Raw genomic sequence first — 22,072 nt, 5'->3', positions numbered from 1 at the left:
TGTGCTTTGTGCCACCAACTTATAAAAACAAAATTTCTCCTCTAACTCTTCTGCCCAGGGCCCCATTGATCTCATTGGTTCCATTCATTTCCCTTGCTTCAAGATGGCCGAGCCTTTGTCCGGGATGTGTGTGTTAGTGGTCACGTGTGTGTAAACCAGGCTTCGGGTTCCCTTTCAGACTGGGGATGGTGTGAATGATGCTCCTGCCCTGAAGAAATCCGAGATCGGCATTGCCATGGGCTCTGGCACTGCAGTGGCTAAAACCGCCTCCGAGATGGTGCTGGCCGACGACAACTTCTCCACCATCGTGGCTGCGGTGGAGGAGGGCCGGGCCATCTACAACAACATGAAGCAGTTCATCCGCTACCTCATCTCCTCCAACGTGGGCGAGGTGGTCTGGTGCGTCCCTGTGACAGACCCCTCGTGCTCCTCTATCGAAAAATCAGGGCTTGTCATGACCAGTTTTCCACGTTTGCTCTTCATATGGTAGCAGCGTTGGTCTTTGTGCACGAGTTGGGAGGGAGGGTCGGGCAAGACAAAGGAAGCCCTCGTGCAGCCCAATGGCGCAGCAGTTGGGTGCGCACGTTCCACTTCAGCGGCCCAGGGTTTGCCAGTTCGGATCCCGGGTGCAGACATGGCACCGCTTGGCAAGCCGTGATGTGGCAGGCGTCCCACATATAAAGTAGAGGAAGATGGGCATGAATGTTAACTCAGGGCCAGTCTTCCTCAGCAAAAAGAGGAGGATTGGCAGCAGTTAGCTCAGGGCTAATCTTCCTCAAAAAAAAAAAAAAAGCCCTTGAGAAGGTAGGGGTACTTCCGGCCTTCAGGAGGGCTGTCTGCAGCTGCCCCAGAGTACAAAGGACGCCCTTTAACAAAGAGATGAGTAACTACATAAAGGAGCAAAATTCTTGACCTTCTCAAAGTTAACTTTAATTTGAAATTGGTTATAATAGATGTTTTATGATTGCCCAAAAAAACTTATTTCAAGCAATCATTGCTGTCCATTGATTTTTATGGAGGAGGAGAGGGTGGTGGTCCTATTTAAATAGTGGTCAAAAATAATTGGGGTCTTTCTCTTTCCTTGGGTGGAAACAGTATTTTCCTGACAGCAGCCCTTGGATTTCCTGAGGCTTTAATTCCTGTCCAGCTGCTCTGGGTCAATCTGGTGACAGATGGCCTGCCTGCCACGGCGCTGGGGTTCAACCCTCCCGATCTAGACATCATGAACAAACCACCCCGGAACCCGAAGGAACCACTGATCAGTGGGTGGCTCTTTTTCCGTTACCTGGCTATTGGCTGTGAGTACAGTTTGTTATATTGTCAATTTTTAAACAAAACTTTGTGAGCCCAAATTTTGTAAAATCATCCCTAAAAAGCACATTCTTCTATTCTCCTGTTAGGGTAGCAAAAAATGGAGGCTGCCTTCTTGCAATTTAATGAAGTGTATACCCAGTTTACAGTGAAGTTAGTCCTTATCCTTGGGCATTTGTGAGTGAGGCTCTCAGGTTTAACCTGTGGGCATAGGGGTTACAGGGGCATCTCAGGTGATATAATATCAACAGAATATAAAACTTAGTCCCCCTTTCCCTAAGTGAGAGACGGGATTTTGTGTGTTTATCGGCAATTGTTGATAAATGCGTGGAGGCCCTGCCACAGGTCAGGTTCTTCTCCATACGTCATCTCCGTGGACCTCATCTTCCCGTGCCGCTTCTCTTCCCCATGTCACAGATTAGGAAAGTGAGGCCCAGAGAGGTTAAACGACGTTCCTAGGGAACCACAGGAAGGTTTTAAGACATTCACATGACTTCAAATTCAAAAAGCACACTATGGCATAAAGTAGGAAGGCCCTTAGCCAGTCAGCTCCCCTCAGCGTTAACTGTTTCTCATGTGCCCTTCCAGAGATACTCTAGCTCGTAGAGTTTGTGTGTACTCTCGCAAGCGACGGCTGCTATACACACCTGTGTGCTCAACCCCATCTTTGTATTTCTCCCTATTTGTTGGGTGATTCCATGTGAGCACATGTACAGCTGCCTCCTCCCTGTGCACCAGCTGCCTACTGCTCCGTTGTCATTGCTGGGTGAGGGGGTGTGTGTGCTTGTGTTTTCTGGTGGAGGCTACCACATTGGGCCATTCTTATTCTCAAGTCGTGTGTTCTCCACTACCCCTTGTTGCTTCTTTGTAATAAACTTGATGGATTCACAGACACTGGTTGGGGGGGTGCCCATAATCAGCTTCAGGCATTGCCATGTTGCTCCCTGTTCTGTACTAACTGCTCTAATGGTGTTTTCATATAAAGGTTCTGCCAGGGCTTTGATGGGTCAAATAAATTAGCATATAACTGGTAGCATCAGTGTACCTAAAAATTATGGATGGTGTGATCTGCTCCTCCAGCACAGCATGGCCTTATGTGGAGGACACATACCTGCAGCCTTAATGTACTGGCTGCTGGTTAGAGAAGGGCATGGCTAGTATAAAGGTCCGACCAATTCCAGTAGGTACTTTTTCTCACAAATTTTGGAGGAAAAGTTCCCCGGTTCTTCTGTACCACAGACACCCCCTCTCCCTTGCAGAGACCCTCCATCTGGCTGCTTTGGCTGATGCGAGGGAGCAGTTGCTAGTGGCAGCACAGGCTCCAGTTTCTCCCAACACACCGTGTCTTTCATCTCTGTCCTGGGGATTGGCCCACAAGGCAGCACCTGCAGTGGACGCTGTAGGCTGCCAGCCCCACGTGCATCAGCGTCGGCATGTCTGTTCCAGGTTACGTCGGCGCTGCTACTGTGGGTGCTGCTGCATGGTGGTTCATTGCTGCTGACGGTGGTCCAAGAGTGTCCTTCTACCAGCTGGTATGTAGCCACCTTTCTTTCTGTACCTTAGAGGCAAAGCATTGTAAGCCCTCACAAACAAGGTTGTCCTTGAGCTTTCTGTGGTTTGAGGGTTGTGTTTGTCAGATAATCTTAAGGCTTGAACAATAAGCAGTTGCATTTAAGATTATTCTGAAGGATCAGGGCTTCTCTGGGAAATGGGGTGAGATCTTGTGTGTGTGGGCTTCATGTGGAATTGTTGTGCCGTCTTTGGAAATGTACTTGGCTGATCAGGAACTTGACTGGGCTTTTATTGCAGAGTCATTTCCTACAGTGTAAAGAGGACAACCCAGACTTTGAAGGAGTGGATTGTGCAGTCTTTGAATCCCCGTACCCGATGACAATGGCACTCTCTGTTCTAGTAACCATAGAGATGTGTAATGCCCTCAACAGGTCAGTGAGTCTTCTTGGCAGGCTGGGGCAACAGCTCTGACAAGCAGGGTGCTGGGGGATTGTGTGTGTCATGGTTGATTGAAGATCACAGGAAAGCTCTTCCCTTCCAAAAAGAAAGAGCAAGTAGCACTGGTTTTAAAAGCTTACGTCGTCACCACCTCCAGGAAGTAGTGGGAGTGCTTAGCCACACGTTCCTTAAGAGACAGTGGAAGCCAAAAATAGGGACTTCACTACTTTAGTATGCCAGTGCCCACAGGGAAGGAACTCTTGCCCTTTAGCATTGAGACAAATGGTATCACCCAATTAAGCCAGTGACAAAAATGGAAATTTCAAAATAGCCTGAGTGTCAAAGGCAATTGAGAGCAGCTTAAGGCCCAGTGAAATGAAATCTGCTGTGCCAAAGCCTAAATTTAAAATGGGAAGTTTGTCCTACATCTGAGCATTCTTCCTTAACTTTGCCCCAGTAGAAATATTAGTAGAATTAGGTCAGTGGGCAATGCTAGGTTAGCCGCTGCCTTATTGAAGCATAGTTCTGAACAGTCTCACTTGTGACATATGCCTTTGCCTTTTTCACAGGTATGTTTCATGTACCTCTCCTTGTTTTGCAGCTTGTCTGAAAACCAGTCCCTGCTGAGGATGCCCCCTTGGGAGAATATCTGGCTTGTGGGCTCCATCTGCCTGTCCATGTCGCTCCACTTCTTAATCCTCTATGTGGAACCCTTGCCTGTAAGTGATGTTGGGGCCTGGGCCGGGCCCTGGCTGCCTCTCCAGCAAGGCTGGGAGCTTGACGAGGCTTCTTTGTGTTTCAGCTTATCTTCCAGATCACACCGCTGAATTTGACCCAGTGGCTGATGGTGCTGAAAATCTCCTTGCCTGTGATTCTAATGGATGAGACGCTCAAGTTTGTGGCCCGCAACTACTTGGAACCTGGTAAAGAGTGTGTGCAGCCTGCCACCAAATCCTGCTCGTTCTCGGCATGCACCGATGGGATTTCCTGGCCGTTTGTGCTACTCATAATGCCCCTGGTGATCTGGGTCTATAGCACAGACACTAACTTTAGTGACATGTTTTGGTCTTGACTGACAGTTTTACATAAAGAAGATGTTTAACTTAATCAATTAATTTTTTATTGTTTAAAGCAACTGTCTACTTCTGCTGAATTTTCACATGAACATATTGGCTGGTGAAGGTTTCATACTCTAGATTTTGTTTCGCTTTTTCTGACTCCAGTGGGGCAAGATTTTCCTTTTTTATACACATAATTAAAGTGTCCATTGACATGTACAGAGAACTAACACTATTTTATGCAAATATTTTTTTGTAGATGAAAAAAGCATGTACAGTGTTCTGTTTAATACTCATCCTTGTATAAAAAAATAGTTGAGCCAGCAGACATTGTCAGCAAATTAATTGGCAGCAGATTTTAGGAAATGAATGTGTGTGGTTTTTTCTAAAACTAAATAGCATGTATTGTGTCTTTTGCATGATCATCTGGATTTAATCTGAGATCACAGTCTAATTTTTATTCATAAGCCAATTTTTCTGCACTGAGCAGAGTACTGCTACCTCAGTCAGTATTTTTTGGTTTGCCACTCCCCTCGCCCACCTCGGCCCTCACTCACCCCCACCCCCACCCCCACCCCCACCCCGGTCCTGCTCGGCTGCTGCTCCTGTAGGGTTTCGATGGTTCTGTTTACATCAGTCTTAACAAGAGGTATGCCTGTTCTCGCTTGTGCAGAAAACATTGTTCCAGATTCAATCGACTGGGCTCATGTCCCCTCACATAGTTTTTAAGGTTATTTATTTAAATGTCTAATGTATTTTATTGTAACAGACATTGTTTTGCCAACATCGCCTATTTCAGTGGCACTTCACAATCTAGTTTAAAAAGAAAAATAAAACATTTTAAATGGACAGAACAATAACTGTCTTGTTTTTAACTCTTAAGTGGCTTAGCTTGAACTCTGTATTGGATGTGTCCAACTTTCTCTTAATTTGTTAGCTCAGAACTTTAGTTTTACTTTGCTTCAGGGGAAGAAGGATCCTGTTCTGCTGCATAGGTAGTTGTAGGAATTTTATTTTTTAATGTATAGGCAGTAATTGTCGTCTGTGATACATTTTGTGCAAGTTTCTGCTGGCCTGTTTTAGCCTGGTGTAGAGAACATAAGGGGCAAGCGTGTGTGTTTGTATGTGCGTGTGTTTTGTAAAATCTGTAAATAGCACATGACCAAATGAACATATTGTATAGAACTATTTTTATTTGAATGTGGCACTAACCACCACCATTGTTACTATGATAAATGTTTGCGCATGTTCGAGATCAGTCTTACCGACAGTGTATGAGTCATTAACAGTCCTAACTGTGGTGTTTTCCTCCAATGCCTTCCAACATCCATCAACTAACGTGAGTATTCCCTGGAATCTGGATGCTTTAGCCTAAAGGTGACTGCCACCAAGTGAGTTAGCTGTATGACACTAAGGAATAAGCCCCTTGTGTCACAAACTGCGGTCTTCTGTGACTGTCCCAGAGAGCAACAGGCACACAATGCATGGAACCTGTACACACATGGACCAGGTTAGCCGACCCCGGGTGTGATACCCGGAGACTCCACACTCTGCCAGGACAGTGGCACAGCCAGATGTCAGGGAGGACCTGAGGGAAGAGAAACTCATTCTGTTTTGGTCAGACTGACAGGCTGAGGGGCTGTCCCGCGCTAGTGCCAAGATGAAGAGTCACAAAACTTCCTGTGGTTCTTTTGATCTGTTAGCTGCAAGAACGCATCCCAGAATCTCGCTACCTGGTTCATTAAAAAGCAAAAAGCTAGTGAAAGCAAGTAACCAAACCAGTGAACTCATGCACCCATAGGTTCATCTTAAATAGGGCACCTTTCTGTACGTTCTGGGTCATATCCTTTGCGGCTGAGGCTTGTCTTCTCTCTCCAGGGTACAGGAAAGCACAGTTATGAGGACATGGCTCTGCTCAGCCAGCAGACAGCCAGCCTAGTCATTAGCCAGGGTGAAGGAGGCCTAGGCACTTCCTTCCTTGTATTCAGTGGGCTGGCAGCTCCCTCCCTGTGAGGCCGAGTGTTCTTGCGAAGGCATTTGGGCCCTGCTTACTGGGCCAGCCAGAAGATGTGATATAAATGCTTGGAATTTGGGGGGAAAGTTAATGGGTCTCAAGCAGGACAAGGTGCTGCCAAGTTCAGAGGTCTTGAGTGTAAAGGGAGGGCAGTGAAACATGGAGACTGACTCTAAATGCAGAGTCCTGGCCTGGCTCACCGAGGCCTCTCTCAGAGGAAGGGAGGTTGGTTTGCTTGGCAGAGAATGGGGGATAGGTTTTGTCAGTTTTAGTATCATGAGGCACAAAAAGAAATGGGTTGAGTGGATCAAATGCAAGGAGTGCGTCTTGGCTGCACACCAAAACAGGATGTCTAAACTTGTTAGGTGCTGTGCTATTCAGTGGCAACCAAACTAACCAAATAGTCAGCTTTTCCTGATTCAGTTCTTTGATTTAGTGGCCTGTACAAAATAAGTGGAATGGTGTGGGCTACTATAGTAGGAGACATGCACAGCCCCAGATGGCCCCAGGCTGGCTGTTGCCTTGTCGTTTGTCATCTTCAGGCCCGTCCAGCCCACAGAGGTGGTTTGGGCGCCCACTTCCCTCAGCCCAGACAGCTGGGAGTGAGGAAGACCCACTGCTGCCTCTAGTAGAGTCCCTTTGTCCACTCTGCCTCAGGCTCTGCCACTGAAAAACATGTCCGAATTGGCGCCGCCTCAGCATTCGTGCCACTGCAGGCACATCCCTGGCCTCGGGCCTCCATCATGCAGTGAGCGGCAGGGACCCAGCCCCATCCTCACCCAGCACCTGCAGGAGGGCACTGTCAGACTCTGCTTTTGCTGCCACCAGTAACAGGATGGGGCGGCGGCGCCCTCAGACCCACCATGCATGTGCTGTCAGGCAGCTGTCACCTGAAACTCACTCCAAGTTCTTTCCCGATGGGCAGGTGGGCCAAAGGCCCATCCCATCGGCATTCTGCTTTTTGCCGTCCCCCATGCCTCACCCAGTCTCTTGGACAGAGCTTGGTCTGGAGGGTGGCAGTCTCCCACCTCCCCTAACTGGGGTACCACTCCAGCAGCTCATCCTGCATCTGCACAGTGCAGGTGATGCGTCCTATTGGGAGAACCACATGAGCTCACAGGCACGCAAGGCAACTGCCAGCCTCTCCCTCACAAGCAGCTGCTACCACATTGCCCTCAAACTGGGGCCTCAGCCCCCTAAATGTCTGTGTGGTGGGCAGACCTCAGAAATAGCTGTGACCACAGGCATTAGCTCAGTGTCTGCCAAGCACCTGCCCACTACCTGGAGCCAGAGCCTGCTGTGTCTGCAGTAGCCATGAGCTAAGTCAGCATCCAACACATTTTTAATTGAACCATCAAATTTTGTCAGAACCACCGCCCTGCAGTTAACAGTGAGGGTTGTCTCCAGCCTTCTTTATCGAGAGGGAGCGGTGAGAAGCGGCTGAGGCGCAGCAGTTCCCCTTCTAGGACTTGGCGGGGTTGCCTGCAGCCCAGAGGCTGATAGCCAGGGAAGGGAGCAGGGCGCTAGAGGCTTGGCGCTGATTGCTACACTACTCACTGCTGCTTCGTCTTCCTTACCCTCTGCACTGCTAACCAGGAACTTCTCCTCTTGCCCATCTCACTTCTGTTACGCCAGGAGCAGGCCAGTGTCTGCCTGCTGGGATGCTCCTGTGAGCCAGGGGCAGCCTTTGCTCTGTAGCCGGACAACGAAGGGTCTGTATTGCTGAGCCACTGCCCCCTGTGTGGGCAACTCCTCAGAGGCAGTTAATCAGGAATCCTGGTCTTAAAATCTTAAAAGATCAAACAACATTCCTTTTCATCTGTCACTATTAATCTTAGTCTTAAATAGTTATTCTGACATTTCCTCCCCATATTTCATAAAGCTGATTTCCTGTCTCTTTCCTTTTCAGCAATACTGGAGTAACCGCTTCCTAAACCATTTTGCAGAAATATAAGGGTGTTCGGTTGCGTGCATGTACGTTTTTAGCAACACATCTGCCAGCCCTCTGCATGATTGATGTTGGGGGAAACGAAAAGTAGAAAAAAGTCCCCAACTCATTGTGTGCTATGTGGAGGAGACGCATATTACCAATGGGGTTTTTAGCTTTTAAATCAAAATAATAATTATAAATGTATAATTTAGCTTAATGAATCAGAAAGCCTCTCCAGAGAATTTTGGTTTCTTTGCTGCAAGAAGAATGAGGTTTTGAAACCTTATCCAAGAACTTAGAAGCCATCAGCCAAGGCTCCATATTTCTCTGTACAAAATGTCATAGTTTATATAAATGTACAATATTAAATTGTAATGCATGCCTTCAGTTGTAAGTAGCCAGACTTCTCTGTGGTGTCATTGAAACATGCTACTTTTTAATTGGCCCTGTACAGTTTGCTTATTTATAAATTTATTGAAAACACTACAGGTGTTAAATGGTTAAAATGTAGGCCTTCAGTTCATAACTTCAGTTATTTTTCTGAGTGTGCAAACAGCTATTTTGCACTGTATTAAATGTAACTTATTTAATGAAATCAGAAGCAGTAGACAGATGTTGGTGCAATACAAATATTGTGATGCATTTATCTTAATAAAATGCTAAACGTCAACTTATCACAACGCATGTTTGACTTTAGACTGTAAATAGACGTCAGTTGTTTATTTCTGTGCTGGTAACAAAAAGCATTGCACAGACATGGTTTCAGGTAAATAAATCTATTCTACGATAAGTCCAGTGTGTGTCTACTGTTGTGCGGGGGGGGGGGGGGGGGGGCGGGTGCTGTACACTGAGGGCCCCAGCCTGTGCCCTGAGCAGTGTGCCCCTCATATGGATTTAAAAAACAGGAAGCTGGGGCCAGCCCTGTGGCCTGCTGGTTGCATTTGTGCACTCTGCTTCGGTGGCCTAGGATTTGTGGGTTCGGATCCTGGGCGCAGACCTATACACCACTCATCAAGCCATGCTGTGCGGCCTGCGTGCAAAGTGGAGGAAGATTGACATGGATGTTAGCGCAGGGACAATCTTCCTCACCAAATAAATAAATGAATGATTTTTTTAAAAAAAACAGAAGTTCTTGGACTTGACTTTCTGGGTAGGAGAGCAGGGTGGTAGAAGGTCTGGTGTGACACAAGATCTATGAAATACTCCTTCCCTGGCTCCACTGTCCACCCTCAAGCGTGAGGAAAGCTGAGTGTCATCAGTGGGTTTTTCAGAGGTAATTAAGATGATTAAAAAGTTGTCAGCAGTGTAGAGACTGCAGCAATGGAGAAATGCTTGTAATACTGTTCAGATGCAAAATGTAAAATTCTACATTCCTGTCGTTAATAGATACAGGAAAGAACTGAAGCAGGTACTGGAATCATTCACTTGATGGCTATTTAGTGCTCATCTGAGAGGGCTGGGTTTGGGGGGCAGTTCTCTGTTTTCTAAATTCAGAAAGATGGTTCTTATATCACAAAGAAGAAGCAGGGATGCAGTGATAGTTGGGTGATTCTGTAAGTTGATTATATAAGCCTCATAACAAATACAAGTCCTGTTGACTCTAGATATGGCAAAAATATTTGATAAAATTTAACATCCATCCTTGATTTAAAGAAAAAGACTTAGGGGAATTACGGATACTACAACATAATGAAAAATAAGGCAGAGCTATTGAAACACCAGAATTCCACTCACCGTCCACTCTGCCCACTAGTTAGCACTGTTCTGGAGGGTCGCTGCCATCAGACAAGAGAAGGGAGAATGCCTAGGAGTGAACAAAAAGCAGCAAGCAAGGGTCACGTTGGGTCAGTGGGAACATCTTGTTCTTAGGAGAGTTTAATCAGGGCAACTGATACCTTGATGTGAATGATAAATAATGCCTGTATTAATGATACATGAAAATCCAACAGGCATTTTAATCAGACTGATTCTAACGAAGGAAGAATAGCAAGGAAGTAGACCAAACCTCTGGAACATAAAGCTGTAGTCGTTCAATAAACAATTTGAGAAAGGTGTTGCGGCTTAGTAGGTAAAAGTTGGGTTGTTCGTTACGTCAGTGGTCATCTTGGGAAAAATATGGCTGTATCTCTTACACCCAATCATTTGCAAATGGATCAAAAGATTTGAAAAATTAAACTACCTTCCAAAAGAAAAATGGCTAAATGGTATAAACCATTAAATACAAAAAGATGTTCAAATGCACAAATTAAAATCACAGTGAGCTACCATTTGTGCCTATCAACTGACCAAAAAAATGGGTCTTCTAATACCAAGGATGCAGAGAATGGGCCCTCCTTACATGGTAGAACAACTGGGTATCAGCTAACAAATTTACAGATGCTCTGAACAGACAAGCCAGCGGGTCCATTCCTAGATTTACCTTAGAAAATTCCTCACGTGTGCTGCAAGAGCTGTACCACGATGTTTATAAAAGAACAGCAGTGGAGAGCCAGCCCTATGGCCTAGTGGTTAAAGTTCAGCACACTCTGCTTCAGTGACCTGGATTTGGTTGGGTGCAGAACTACACCGCTTGTCTGTCAGTAGCCATGCTGTGGCAGTGGCTCACATAGAAAAACCAAAAGGACTTAGAACTATACACAATTATGTACTGGAGCTTTGGTGGGCAGGGGGAGGTTAGCAGATGTTAGCTTAGGGCAAATCTTCCCCTCCAAAAACACAAACAAAGCATCGGAGGAGGCCAGCCCCGTGGCCGAGTGGTTAAGGTCGCACATTCCGCTTCAGCGGCCCAGGGTTTCACTGGTTTGGATCCTGGGTGTGGACATGGCACCGCTCATCAGGCCATGCTGAGGCGGTGTCCCACATGCCATAACTAGAAGGACTTGCACCTAAAATATGCAACTATGTACTGGGGGGATTTGGGGAGAAAAAGTAGAAGGGAAAAAAGATTGCTAACAGTTGTTAGCTCAGGTGCCAATCTTTAAAAAGAAAAAAAGCATTGGAAACAATCTGAATGACCAACAGCAGCAAAAAAATGGATAAGTACATTTGAGGCATGTTCAAATCACAGCAGCAAGGAAAATTAATAAATTAGAACTGCAGGTATCAACAGAAATTCCCACACACACACAGTGAAAATAAGTGCAGTGTATATATCAAGTTCAAAATATGCAAAATAATACTACGTGACAGTCTCTAACCTGGCCCACGGGCCAGCGCCCGTCTGTGCTAAGGTAAGTGCACCAGAAGGTTAACACACAGCTTCCTTTGTGAGAAAGTCGCCCACACAAACACAGTTGGCTAACCAGTTACGAGGTGGATTTATGTTTGACTGCCAGCTCCTCACCTCTGCATGGAGTAGTAGCGAACGGATCAGTAGCAGCTCGCAGAGACCAGCCACAGGGATGGGAAACGGCGCGTTGGGTAGTGGTTGGCTCCAGGAGGGAGGAGGGGAGGGAGGAGGGAGGGTGGAGGGAGGGCAGGGCTTCGCCTCTCAGTAATGCTTGGGTGCTCTGCGTGCAGGTGTCCATTATGCCTGCTTGCATGTCTGAGATTCTTTTTTTAAGTAAACCATAAAAATAAAAGTACATGGAGAAAATATGGAAAATAAAAAGCCTTTCTAAGCATGACACAAAATCCTGGAAGAGTAGTGAATAACTGACTACATAAAAATGTAAAAATTTCATAGAATACCCCTCTCTAGAGTTAGGAAAATGGATTTGTGTTACACACGTAATGAAGAGTGACTTCCCTTCACGTGTAATTGGCAAAGATCAAAGTTTGACATTCATCTCTCCTTCACAGCTGGCATTAGGAACCAGGCACTCGTGCTGATGGTAAGAGTATAAAATAGCCAGTCTCTGGAAGGTAATTTGACGGTATCAGAGATTTTTTTAACATCCATAGCCTTAGATCAAGCACTTCACTTTGGTGAAATCCTCCCACATGTTCCCCAAAACAAACGTAATCCTGCTGCACCGTTGTAGCAAAACAACCTGGATGCCCGTCAATAGGCAAGATGTTGACTAAACTAAGAACATTCACGCCATGGAGTATTACACAGCCATTCAACACCACAAAGCAGATCTGTGCAAACTAGCAAGGGATGGTGTCAATATATGCTGTCTGCCCAGTGGAATATTCAAATACAGAGCAGTTTGTATAATATTCTACCACGCATTTTAAAAAACAGGAGGAAGTTATGGAAAGTTCCAGGTAGTTGCTGCAGATAGTTGCTGAAGACACTGTGATATAGATGGCACGTGGTGGGAGCCAGTTTTCTTACTATTGGCATGAGAGGTTACAGATAAGCCAGGGGAGAAGGCTAGAACGATCCACATGGTAATGAATTACAGTTGGAGACACCAGGATGAATGCATATTTGGCTTCATACCAATACAGATGATTCTGTAGAGAAATATTTATGGTTATGTGTATTTCCTTGCACCGTCAGCTGGGAGGGCCTAGAAGCAGGAACACTCCTAGCAATGAGCACACTTAGCTCCCAGTTTTAGGTTTCTAATACCATTTCCCAATAAAAGGAATCAAGTCTCCTTGGAGAAATGGCTGAGTCTCCATTGACGATGGCTGATTCTAGGGCTGGGGCATAAAACGTACAACACATGCCTGGAGAACACTGTAGTGCCAGAAGGTAAAGAAGTACTGAAAAACACAAATGGGCCAACCCTGTGGCCTAGTGGTTAAGTTCAGCATGATCATCTCCGGCAACCCAGGTTTGGTTCCCAGGCACAGACCCACACCATTTGTTGGTAGCCATGCTGTGGTGGCAACCCACATACAGAACAGAGGAAGATTGGCAACAGAGGTTAGCTCGGGGCAAATCTTCCTCAGCAAAAGAAATAATAATAAAACAAATAAAATAAATTTTAAAAAATAATGTTAAAAGATAGGGTTATGTCAAAGGGACACAGAAGCCAACTGAAAAAGCTCTCAATGGCCAAAGCTGGAACAATTTGAGCAACAGAATAAAGTAGTATTGGATCATAATCCACAGTATAACATAAATATCCATGAGTCTATACTGATATAAATAAGGGGGAGAGACTAGAATTTCCCCATGCAGAAGAATTCCAAGTAATTTCTGTAGATCCTCTGCCCTCAAGGAAGTGAAGCATTACTCCCGTTCCTTAGGTGTGTGCTGCACAGAGTGACTTCTTTCCAAAGAGTACATGCAGTGTGGACGTGGGTAAAAATAACCCCCACTGGAGAAACCTGCCAAGACACTACCTCAGCCAAGTGACGTCATCTTGAGATGATGTACCTTTGACATGAAGTGATGAGAATGGCATTTTACCTGTGGTCTTCTTCCCAAAAGCACATAACCTCTGTCTAATCAAAAAGAAAACATCTGACCAATCCCAAAAGGTTCTGCAAAATACCTGACCAGTAAAAACTGTTAAGGTCATCAAAAACAAGGAAAGTCCAAAACTGTCAAAGCCAAGAGGAGCCTAAAGACACGAAATGACCAAACGTAATACGGTGTCCTGGATAGGATCCTGGAACAGAAAGAGGCAAAAACTAAGGAAATCCAGGGCTGGCCTGGTTAAGTGCACACGTTCCGCTTCAGCGGCCCAGGGTTCGCTGGTTCAGATCCCGGGTGCGGACATGGCACCGCTTGGCAAGCCATGCTGTGGCAGGCGTCCCACATATAAAGCAGAGGAAGATGGGCACGGACGTTAGCTTAGGGCCAGTCTTCCTCAGCAAAAAGAGGAGGATTGGCAGCAGTTAGCTCAGGGCTAATCTTCCAAAAAAAAAAAAAAAACTAACGAAGTCCAAATAAACTATGGATGTTAGTTAATAATAATGTATAAATCTTGGCCCATAATACTGTGTAAGTATCGTGACAGATGTACCATATTGTTGTAAAATATCAATAACAGGAGAAACTGGGTCTGGGGTATGTGGGAACCTTCTGTACTATCTGCTCAGTTTTTCATAAGTCTAAAAATATTCTAAAATAAAAACTTTATTTTAAAATGCTGAGATAAACATTTTTTATTGCTTTTTCTCCCCAAATCCCCCCAGTACATAGTTGTATATTTTAGTTGTGGGTCCTTCTAGTTGTGGCATGTGGGATGCTTCCTCAGCATGGCTTGATGAGTGGTGCCATGTCTACGCCCAGGATTCGAACCAGCGAAACCCTGGGCCGCCGAAGCGGAGTGCGAGAACTTGGCCATGGGGCTGGCCCTGAGATAAATATTTTTTGAAATCTTCATAGAAGAATCAAAGAACTACAAGTTAGTACAGAATCTCCAGGCCAAAATCTAAGAGAGAGAATCAGAGCATCCACAGTCACTTTTCCCCCGTGGCATCTACCTATCCACATAAACTAAGCTGTGAAACAAGTGAGGGTTTGAGGGCTCACAGAGCGAAAAGGCACAGTCAAAATCCAGGGCCCAGCAGAAGTGGGAAGTCTCAGAGGACACTGAGCTGTGACCCCGGAGGACCAACACCTCAGTGTGAGGGTGAACCAGAAGGGAACCCGCCCTTTCCCAAAACTCAAATGACACTGAGCAGCGTTGCCTCGGTGCCGAGCAGAACCAGAAGAACGTGCACACCCTCGAGAGAGCGTCGACATGGCTCTCGAGGATCTACAGCCCCAGCCACATCCTGGGGGTGGCCTGTGGAAGCTCGAGGCATGAACTGAAAGTCGCTGGCAGTACCCCTGAGCGCCAGGCAGAAATAAATGTACATCCTCTCTAGAGGGAGGCACCTTCATTTCAGGTCTTGGGAGATCTACACAATTATTTCTCAAAGCAGCACCCAGTAAAAGATAACCAAGTACACAAAAAAACAGGGAACCATGAGTGAGAGCCAGCGAAATTAAACATTACAAACTCATCCAGATTTCACATATTGAAAGTAGGGTCATGTGTCACTTGACCAGTGTACGTCCTGAGAAATGCGTTCTCAGGTGACTTCATTGTTGTGTGAGCATCAGAGAGGGCACTTACACAAACCTAGATGGTAGCACCTACCTACACACCTAGGCTGTGTGGTACTAATCTTAGGGGTCCACTGTAGTATATGCAGTCTGTCGTTGACTGAAATGTCGTTGTGCAGTCCATGATTATGTAAGATACAGATCATAAAACATCCATGCTCGCTTTGTTTAAAGAAAAATAGACATGCTTGAAAATCTGCAGGAGACAGGAAATGATAAAAAGTGAACATAGCAGCTATGAAAATTAAACGGAATCCTAGAACTGAAAAGTACAATCACCAAAATTAAAAACTTGATGGCTGGATGGGTGTAGCACCACAGTGGACACAGCAGAATAAGGAAGTGGAGGACAGATGAGAAGATATTATCCAGAATGCAGTGGAGACAGGAAAAGAAAGTTAGAAAATATGGAAGAAAGGTTGAAAAACCTGGAAGATAAACTGAGAAAGGTGACAAAGTCAAACATACATTTTATCATAGTTTCAGAAGACAAGTATGAGAGGGGTTTTATTTGAAGAGATAATGGCTGAGAATTCTCTAGAACTGATTAAAGACAGCAATCCACAGATGCAAGAATCCCAACAAGGGGCCAGCCAGGAGGCTCAGCGGTTAAGTTCACACATTCCGCTTCTCAGTGGCCCAGAGTTTGCCGGTTCGGATCCTGGGTGCGGGCATGGCACCGCTTGGCAAAAGCCATGCTGTGGTGGGTGTCCTACGTATAAAGTAGAGGAAGACGGGCACAGATGATAGCTCAGGGCCAGTCTTCCTCAGCAAACAGAGGAGGATTGGCAGTAGTTAACTCAGGGCTAATCTTCTTCTTCAAAAAAAAAAGGAATCCCAATAAATCCCAAACAGGATAAATAAAAAGATATCCAGCCCCAGACCTAGTATAGTGAGGTGCAGAAAAGCAAAGAGAAAAATCTTAAAAGCAGCAATGGAAAAAAAAAAAAGGCACTACCTGTAAGGGAGTAACAGATCCCTGCTGACTTCACAATAGTCAGTGGAGGCCAGAAAACAGGAGAATGACAGCTTCATGTGCTGCAAGAAATCACTGGCAACCTAGAATTCTAAACCTGGAGAAAATATGCAGTATTTAAAGAATCAAGGTAAAATAAAGACGTTTTCAGACAAACAAAAACTGAGAGTTCTTCCCCAGCAGACTCAAGCTCCGGGAAGTTCTAGATGGGGACAAGGTAAACAGTCTGAGTGATCCGCAGGAGCTGGGCCAGGAGCCCGGCTGCTTCAGACGTAAATATACGGGGAAGGATGTTGCTATTGTAGGGCGACCACCAAAAGACAGAAATGGAGGCAAGACTAACAAATCAACAGAAGGAAAAAATGAAGGAAACCTGAAAAGAACTAATAGGAAGGATAATAGAAGATAATAGTCAACCCCAAATATAACCAATAATACCATTATGAGAGTTCACTAAGCATGTGATTCTCTGTCTGAAAGAGCGATTTCAGCACGACCCAGGTGTTCCTGTTTTGAACTGTGATTCCTGCAGCCGGAAGAGACAAAGACGGCCAGGAGGCAGCCAGCAGTGCTTCGGAGGCTGACATTGGTTACTTTTCCATCAGAGTTAGTGGAAATTATAAAACATATTTTGTAAGTTCTACTCAAAATGCCTTGTTTCAGGACTAAAAATGTACAGTTTAATGTTTATATCTCTGAAATTTATAAATCATAAACTGTTAAGAAACAGATTTCAATGAAAACTGAGAGTTTACTTTTTAAAGAAACTCTGCTGATGAACTACGCAACTACAAAAAGGGGGGTGGTATACACACACAAACTTATGCAATTTCAAATTATTTCCGGAAAAATACACAATCTAGTAACTATGCTTGCTTTTGGGGAGGAAACTGGAAGAAGAAAGGCAGGATGGGGAAATTTCACCATACGCCCTTTTGAAAATTGTGAATCTAACTTAAATAATATATTAGACCATCTGATACTAACAATTTTATGGAAGTACAAGGAGCTAAGAATAGTCAAAACAGTGCTAAAAAAGGATAAGGTCAAGGGGTCTTGCTCTTCCAAACATGAGTAACTTTTATAAAGCTATAGTAATCAAGAGTGCAGCCATGGGTGCTGGGATAGAAAAACCGACCAATGGTGCAGGAGAGAGAGCTCAGAAACAGAGGTGTTCTACAAACACCTGATTTTTGACCCAGATGGCATTACAGATCAGTGGGCAAAGCAAGTAATTTTTCAATGACTGGTGGTTTAGTATGTTTAAACATAAATTAAAAAATCAGGTGGCATGGTGGTTAAGTTTGGCACGCTCCACTTCGGCACCCTGGGGTTCGCAGGTTTGGATCCCAGGCGCAGACCTACACCACTCAACAAAGCCTTGCTGTAGGGGCGTCCCACATGCAACATAGAGGAACATGGGCACAGATGTTAGCTCAGGGCCAATCTTCCTCACACACACACACACAAATCAATAAAAGGGGATCCCTACCTCATACCATACAATATAGGAGAATATATTTTTGACCTTGGGATGGGGAAGGATTTTTTTGTTTTTTTTAAAGGAAGATTAGCCCTGAGCTAGCATCCACTGCCAATCCTCCTCTTTTTGCTGAGGAAGACTGGCCTTGAGCTAACATCCATGCCCATCTTCCTCTACTTTATATGTGGGACGCCTGCCACAGCATGGCTTGCCAAGCGGTGCCATGTCCGCACCCGGGATCCTAACTGATGAACCCCGGGCCACTGAAGTGAAACATGTGCATTTAACCACTGCACCACCAGGCCATGCCCAAGGGAAGGATTTTTTAAGAATTAGAAAATACAACCATAAAGAAAAAGATTAGTGGGGCCGGCCTGGTGGCGCAGTGGTTAAGTTCGCACATTCCACTTCAGTGGCCTGGGGTTCGCCGGTTCAGGTCCCGGGTGCGGACCTATGCACTGCTTGTCAAGCCATGCTGTAGCAGGTGTCCCACATATGAAACAGAGGAAGATGGTCATGGACGTTAGCTCAGGGCCAGTCTTCCTCAGCTAAAGAGGAGGATTGGTGGCAGATGTTAGCTCAGGGCTAATCTTCCTCAAAAAAAAAATAAAGAAGAAGAGGGGCCTGGCCCCGCGGCTGAGTGGTTAAGTTCGCACGCTCCGCTGCAGGCGGCCCAGTGTTTCGTTGGTTCGAATCCTGGGCGTGGACATGGCACTGCTCATCAAACCACGCTGAGGCAGCGTCCCACGTGCCAAAACTAGAAGGACCCACAACAAAGAATATACAGCTATGTACTGGGGGGCTTTGGGGAGAAAAAGGAAAACAAAGACAAAAAAAATCTAAAGTAAACTAAAAAAAAAAAAAAAAAAAGGAAGAAAGAAAAAGATTAAATTCAGCTACATTTGGGGCTGGCCCCGTGGCCGAGTGGTTAAGTTCGCGCGCTCCGCTGCAGGCAGCCCAGTGTTTCATCAGTTCGAATCCTGGGCGCGGACATGGCACTGCTCATCAGACCACGCTGAGGCAGCGTCCCATATGCCACAACTAGAAGAACCCACAACGAAGAATACACAACTATGTACCGGGGGGCTTTGGGGAGAAAAAGGAAAAAATAAAATCTTTAAAAAAAAAAAAAAAAAAAATTCAGCTACATTAAAATCTGCTAATGCAAAGATTAACAGGTCTGCTAACCAGAAGAGAATGAAAAGGCAAGCCATAACCTGGAAGAATATACTTGCAAGTCATATTCTGAATTGTATCTAGAATACATAAAGAACTTCTGTGAATTAATAAGAAAAAAGATAACAAAAGTGGGCAAAGAGAGGAAATTCACAGAAGAGGAAGTACAAATAGTTCCTAAACATGAAATGATGTTCAATCTTGTTATAAAACAGAAAAATGTGCATTATAATCACTACTTCATCTCATAGCCACTGTGTTGGAGAAAATTAAGGTTTGACAATATCAATGCCGTGAGGCAGTGGATGAAGGACCGTGGGCACACATGTAAATGTGCACAACTTCTTTGGAAAACAGTTTGGCAATATCTGGTAAAACTGAACCTGCACAAACCCTACACACTCAGCAGTTCCACCTCTGGGGATAATCCTACAGAAATGTGTGCTCATGCACACCACACGACACAAAAATACGTATAGCAGCGCTGTTTGAAAGAAAAAACTGAAAACAACTAAAATGTCCATCCATGGCAGAGTTAATAAGATGGGAGCACTACGTCCATGCAGGTGAACGTTACAGAGCAATGAAAAATGAATGAGGTAGCCTACAAAGTCACTGAGCAGTCCTCCCTCAAAACCATCAAGGTCATCAAAAACCAGGAAAGTCTGAGAAACTCACAGCCAAGAGGAGCCTAAGGAGACATGACGAGTAAATGTAATATGTGTCCTGGGTGGGATCCTGGGACAGAAAAAGGACATTAGGTAACAACTAAGGAAATGTGAATAAACTAGGGACTTTTGTTGATAATAATGTATCACTATTGCTTCATTAATTGTAATAAATGCACCATACTAATGTAAGATGTCAAAAATAGGAGAAACTGTGTGCAGGGTATATGGGAACTCTCTGTACTATCTACTCAATTTTTCTGTAAATCTAAAACTATTCTAGAAATAACATCCATTAATAAAAATGAATAAGTTATAGCATATTAATATGGATCAACTTTTAAAATAATGTTAAGCAAAAGATATCATGGAAAAATACAGACAACATGACTCCGTTTACATTAAGTTCAAGAACAAGCAAATAAATGTGTTGTTTAGGACAAAAACATGGTAAAACTAAAAATAAAAGAAGAATAACAGTATTATTTTACAGGTGAGAAAAACGAGCTCACCATCTGCCCACAGTTCACAGAACTTCCAAGGTCAGAGAATGAAGGACGCATACAAACAAAACTCAGAACAGCGGCTCCCTCTGGGGGCAGGGCGGGGGGCAAGAGGGAGGGAGTGGGCGTGATCAGGTTTGCGCACACAGGGGGCTTCTGGGATTGTGGAAATATTCTATTTCTTGTCCTGGGTGGAGTGTACATGTGTGTTTTATGTGGTTCTTTAAACACTACGTGTGTTTTCATATACTTCTATACGTATGCTATATTTCACAAATTTTACATTCTTATTAGAAAACAGAAGAAATCCCTGTCCGGCCTTTGGGCAGTTTCTGGGCCCTGGCGCACTGGCAGAATTATTCTCCGCAGGAGGCTGCTATCCCGGACCTCCTTAGGGCTCTCCACCCGGCCTTGACCTCCGAGGTGGCTCCCGCCAGCCTCCTCTGAGCTAACAGAAGCTGCTCTCTTGGTCGAAAGCTGGCTTGACCACCACTCCATAGGGGTCATCTCTGTCCCTTCACGTCACACACTGTCAGGCTGAGCAAAGTAGCAGCATGGGAGTGAGAAGCAGCCTGGGCCCGCAGGGCTGATGGGGGTCAACTTGTTTCAGCCCGCCAAGGATGGAGCTTCAGTCTGGGTACCACTGAGGTCATGGGTGAAAGATGACCCAAAAATTTAAAAATAATTTCCCTGAGCCAGAGACCCATGCAGGACTAGAGGTGCCTCTGAGGGAGGCTCAGGGCAAATCTGTTGATCCAGTGCCAAAGGGGGCCCAGTCTGAGGACCACAGGGCAAGGCTCACGTCCACAGGGCCACTGACCCCAAAAGGATCAAGGTGTAGCCCTGGGAAGCCACTCCCCTCCTACACGTCCCACCCCAGGGCTTGAGTGCTGATATCCCTGCCACAAGGCCCCCCACAACCAACAACAGGGAGAGGGGACGTGACTCTCTGAGCTCTCTTCCAAAGGAACATGGAGGCACAGAGAGGCTAAGAGAGCTGCCCATGGCCACACAGCGAGTGACAGGCCATCGACCTGAGGCTTCCACCTGGTAGTGGAGAGAGTCCTTCCCTGCAAGACGCTCAGCCCTTCTAGTGAGGACAGTGGGATTCCTCCAAGGGGGCCCCGAAGGAAGGATGGGAACTCGGAGACGACACAAGCAGTCAGCAACCACCTCCCACACACAATATGCCTCGTCAAGCACAGCCTCCCTCAGCCCAGGAAACTCCCCAATCCAGAGCCACCAAGGGCTAACCTACGGGGGAAAAGTTCCCAAATCCCCAAGGCATGAGAAAGCAAAAGCAGAGGCCTCGGCGGACCTCACCCGAGTCCACCACAAGCTCCCAATTCCAGTGACGGGAAGTGAGGTGGGAGTTTCAGCGACTGGGGAGCTCCTGGTTCATCCCTAACCTGAAGCCAATGGTTGGACTCCCTGAGTAGATAAGGGCAGCTGGGGGAGGCTGCAAGGCTGGCCTGGGCTTACAGATTCACTGTACAGAGGGAGGACCAGCCAGCCCGCCCCCTTGAAAGTTCCAAAAAAGATCATTATACCCTTTCGCTCTGAAATCTGCCTCGTGGGAATTTACCCAAAGATGGAAAAAGTGTGAGCACAGAGTGTTGTTTATGAAGAGACAGACACTGGAAGATTTCCAAGTGGCCAGTGGGAGCTACGTCGTGATGGTGCTGCCCTTGCCAGAAGGCCTGGCAGCCTCTAAATCCGGCAAGGCTGAGGACCACAGAGGAATGGCGAAGTGCGCTTAGGGAGGCCTGTTTCCTCTTTAACAGACTATAAAATTGTGTAGACATCACAACTGAAAACATACTAAAGCTCCAGGGCTAGAATCCCAGACAGACAAAAACAGCCATCAGACTCACCATCAGACTCAGTTTGCTCATCTTTGAAATGGGGCTAATTCCACCCATGCCTCAGGGGTGTGAGGCTAAGATGTGATAACATGTGCATAGGGCTTGCCTCATGGCACGGCCACATGAATGCTCAAGAAATAGCAGTTCAAGCAACTCAAAATGATGGAATATTTCTCA

General features: G+C 45.6%; 2 protein-coding genes across 6 annotated transcripts in view; one reads left to right on the top strand and one right to left on the bottom strand.

The window, feature by feature from the left end:
• ATP2A2 (ATPase sarcoplasmic/endoplasmic reticulum Ca2+ transporting 2) overlaps nt 1-9,053 on the top strand; it is a 58,952-nt gene extending 49,899 nt beyond the window's left edge. Inside the window, exons 15-21 of one of the 3 annotated variants that reach the window (XR_011441261.1) lie at nt 179-399; nt 1,096-1,298; nt 2,758-2,843; nt 3,121-3,254; nt 3,863-3,980; nt 4,064-5,658; nt 8,243-9,053. Coding sequence is in view for 2 of the 3 variants with exons in the window: in NM_001081765.1 (NP_001075234.1) it covers nt 179-399; nt 1,096-1,298; nt 2,758-2,843; nt 3,121-3,254; nt 3,863-3,980; nt 4,064-4,333 (1,032 nt within the window). In the remaining variant the exon portion in view is untranslated. 3 annotated transcript variants of the gene reach the window in all.
• The window catches only part of ANAPC7 (anaphase promoting complex subunit 7), a 69,492-nt gene that overhangs the window by 22,419 nt on the left and 25,001 nt on the right, over nt 1-22,072 (bottom strand). For 2 of the 3 annotated variants that reach the window (XR_011420831.1, XR_011420830.1), the window contains exon 11: nt 9,998-10,067. Coding sequence is in view for 1 of the 3 variants with exons in the window: in XM_070220189.1 (XP_070076290.1) it covers nt 10,013-10,067 (55 nt within the window). In the remaining 2 variants the exon portion in view is untranslated. Of the gene's footprint in view, nt 1-8,627; nt 9,294-9,997; nt 10,068-22,072 lie in introns of those variants that run through there. The other variant, XM_070220189.1, reaches the window with a different exon arrangement.

The sequence above is a fragment of the Equus caballus genome, chromosome 8 (genome assembly GCF_041296265.1).
Source record: "Equus caballus isolate H_3958 breed thoroughbred chromosome 8, TB-T2T, whole genome shotgun sequence".
Classification (NCBI taxonomy): domain Eukaryota; kingdom Metazoa; phylum Chordata; class Mammalia; order Perissodactyla; family Equidae; genus Equus; species Equus caballus.
This window is presented reverse-complemented; position numbering and strand designations above follow the sequence as displayed.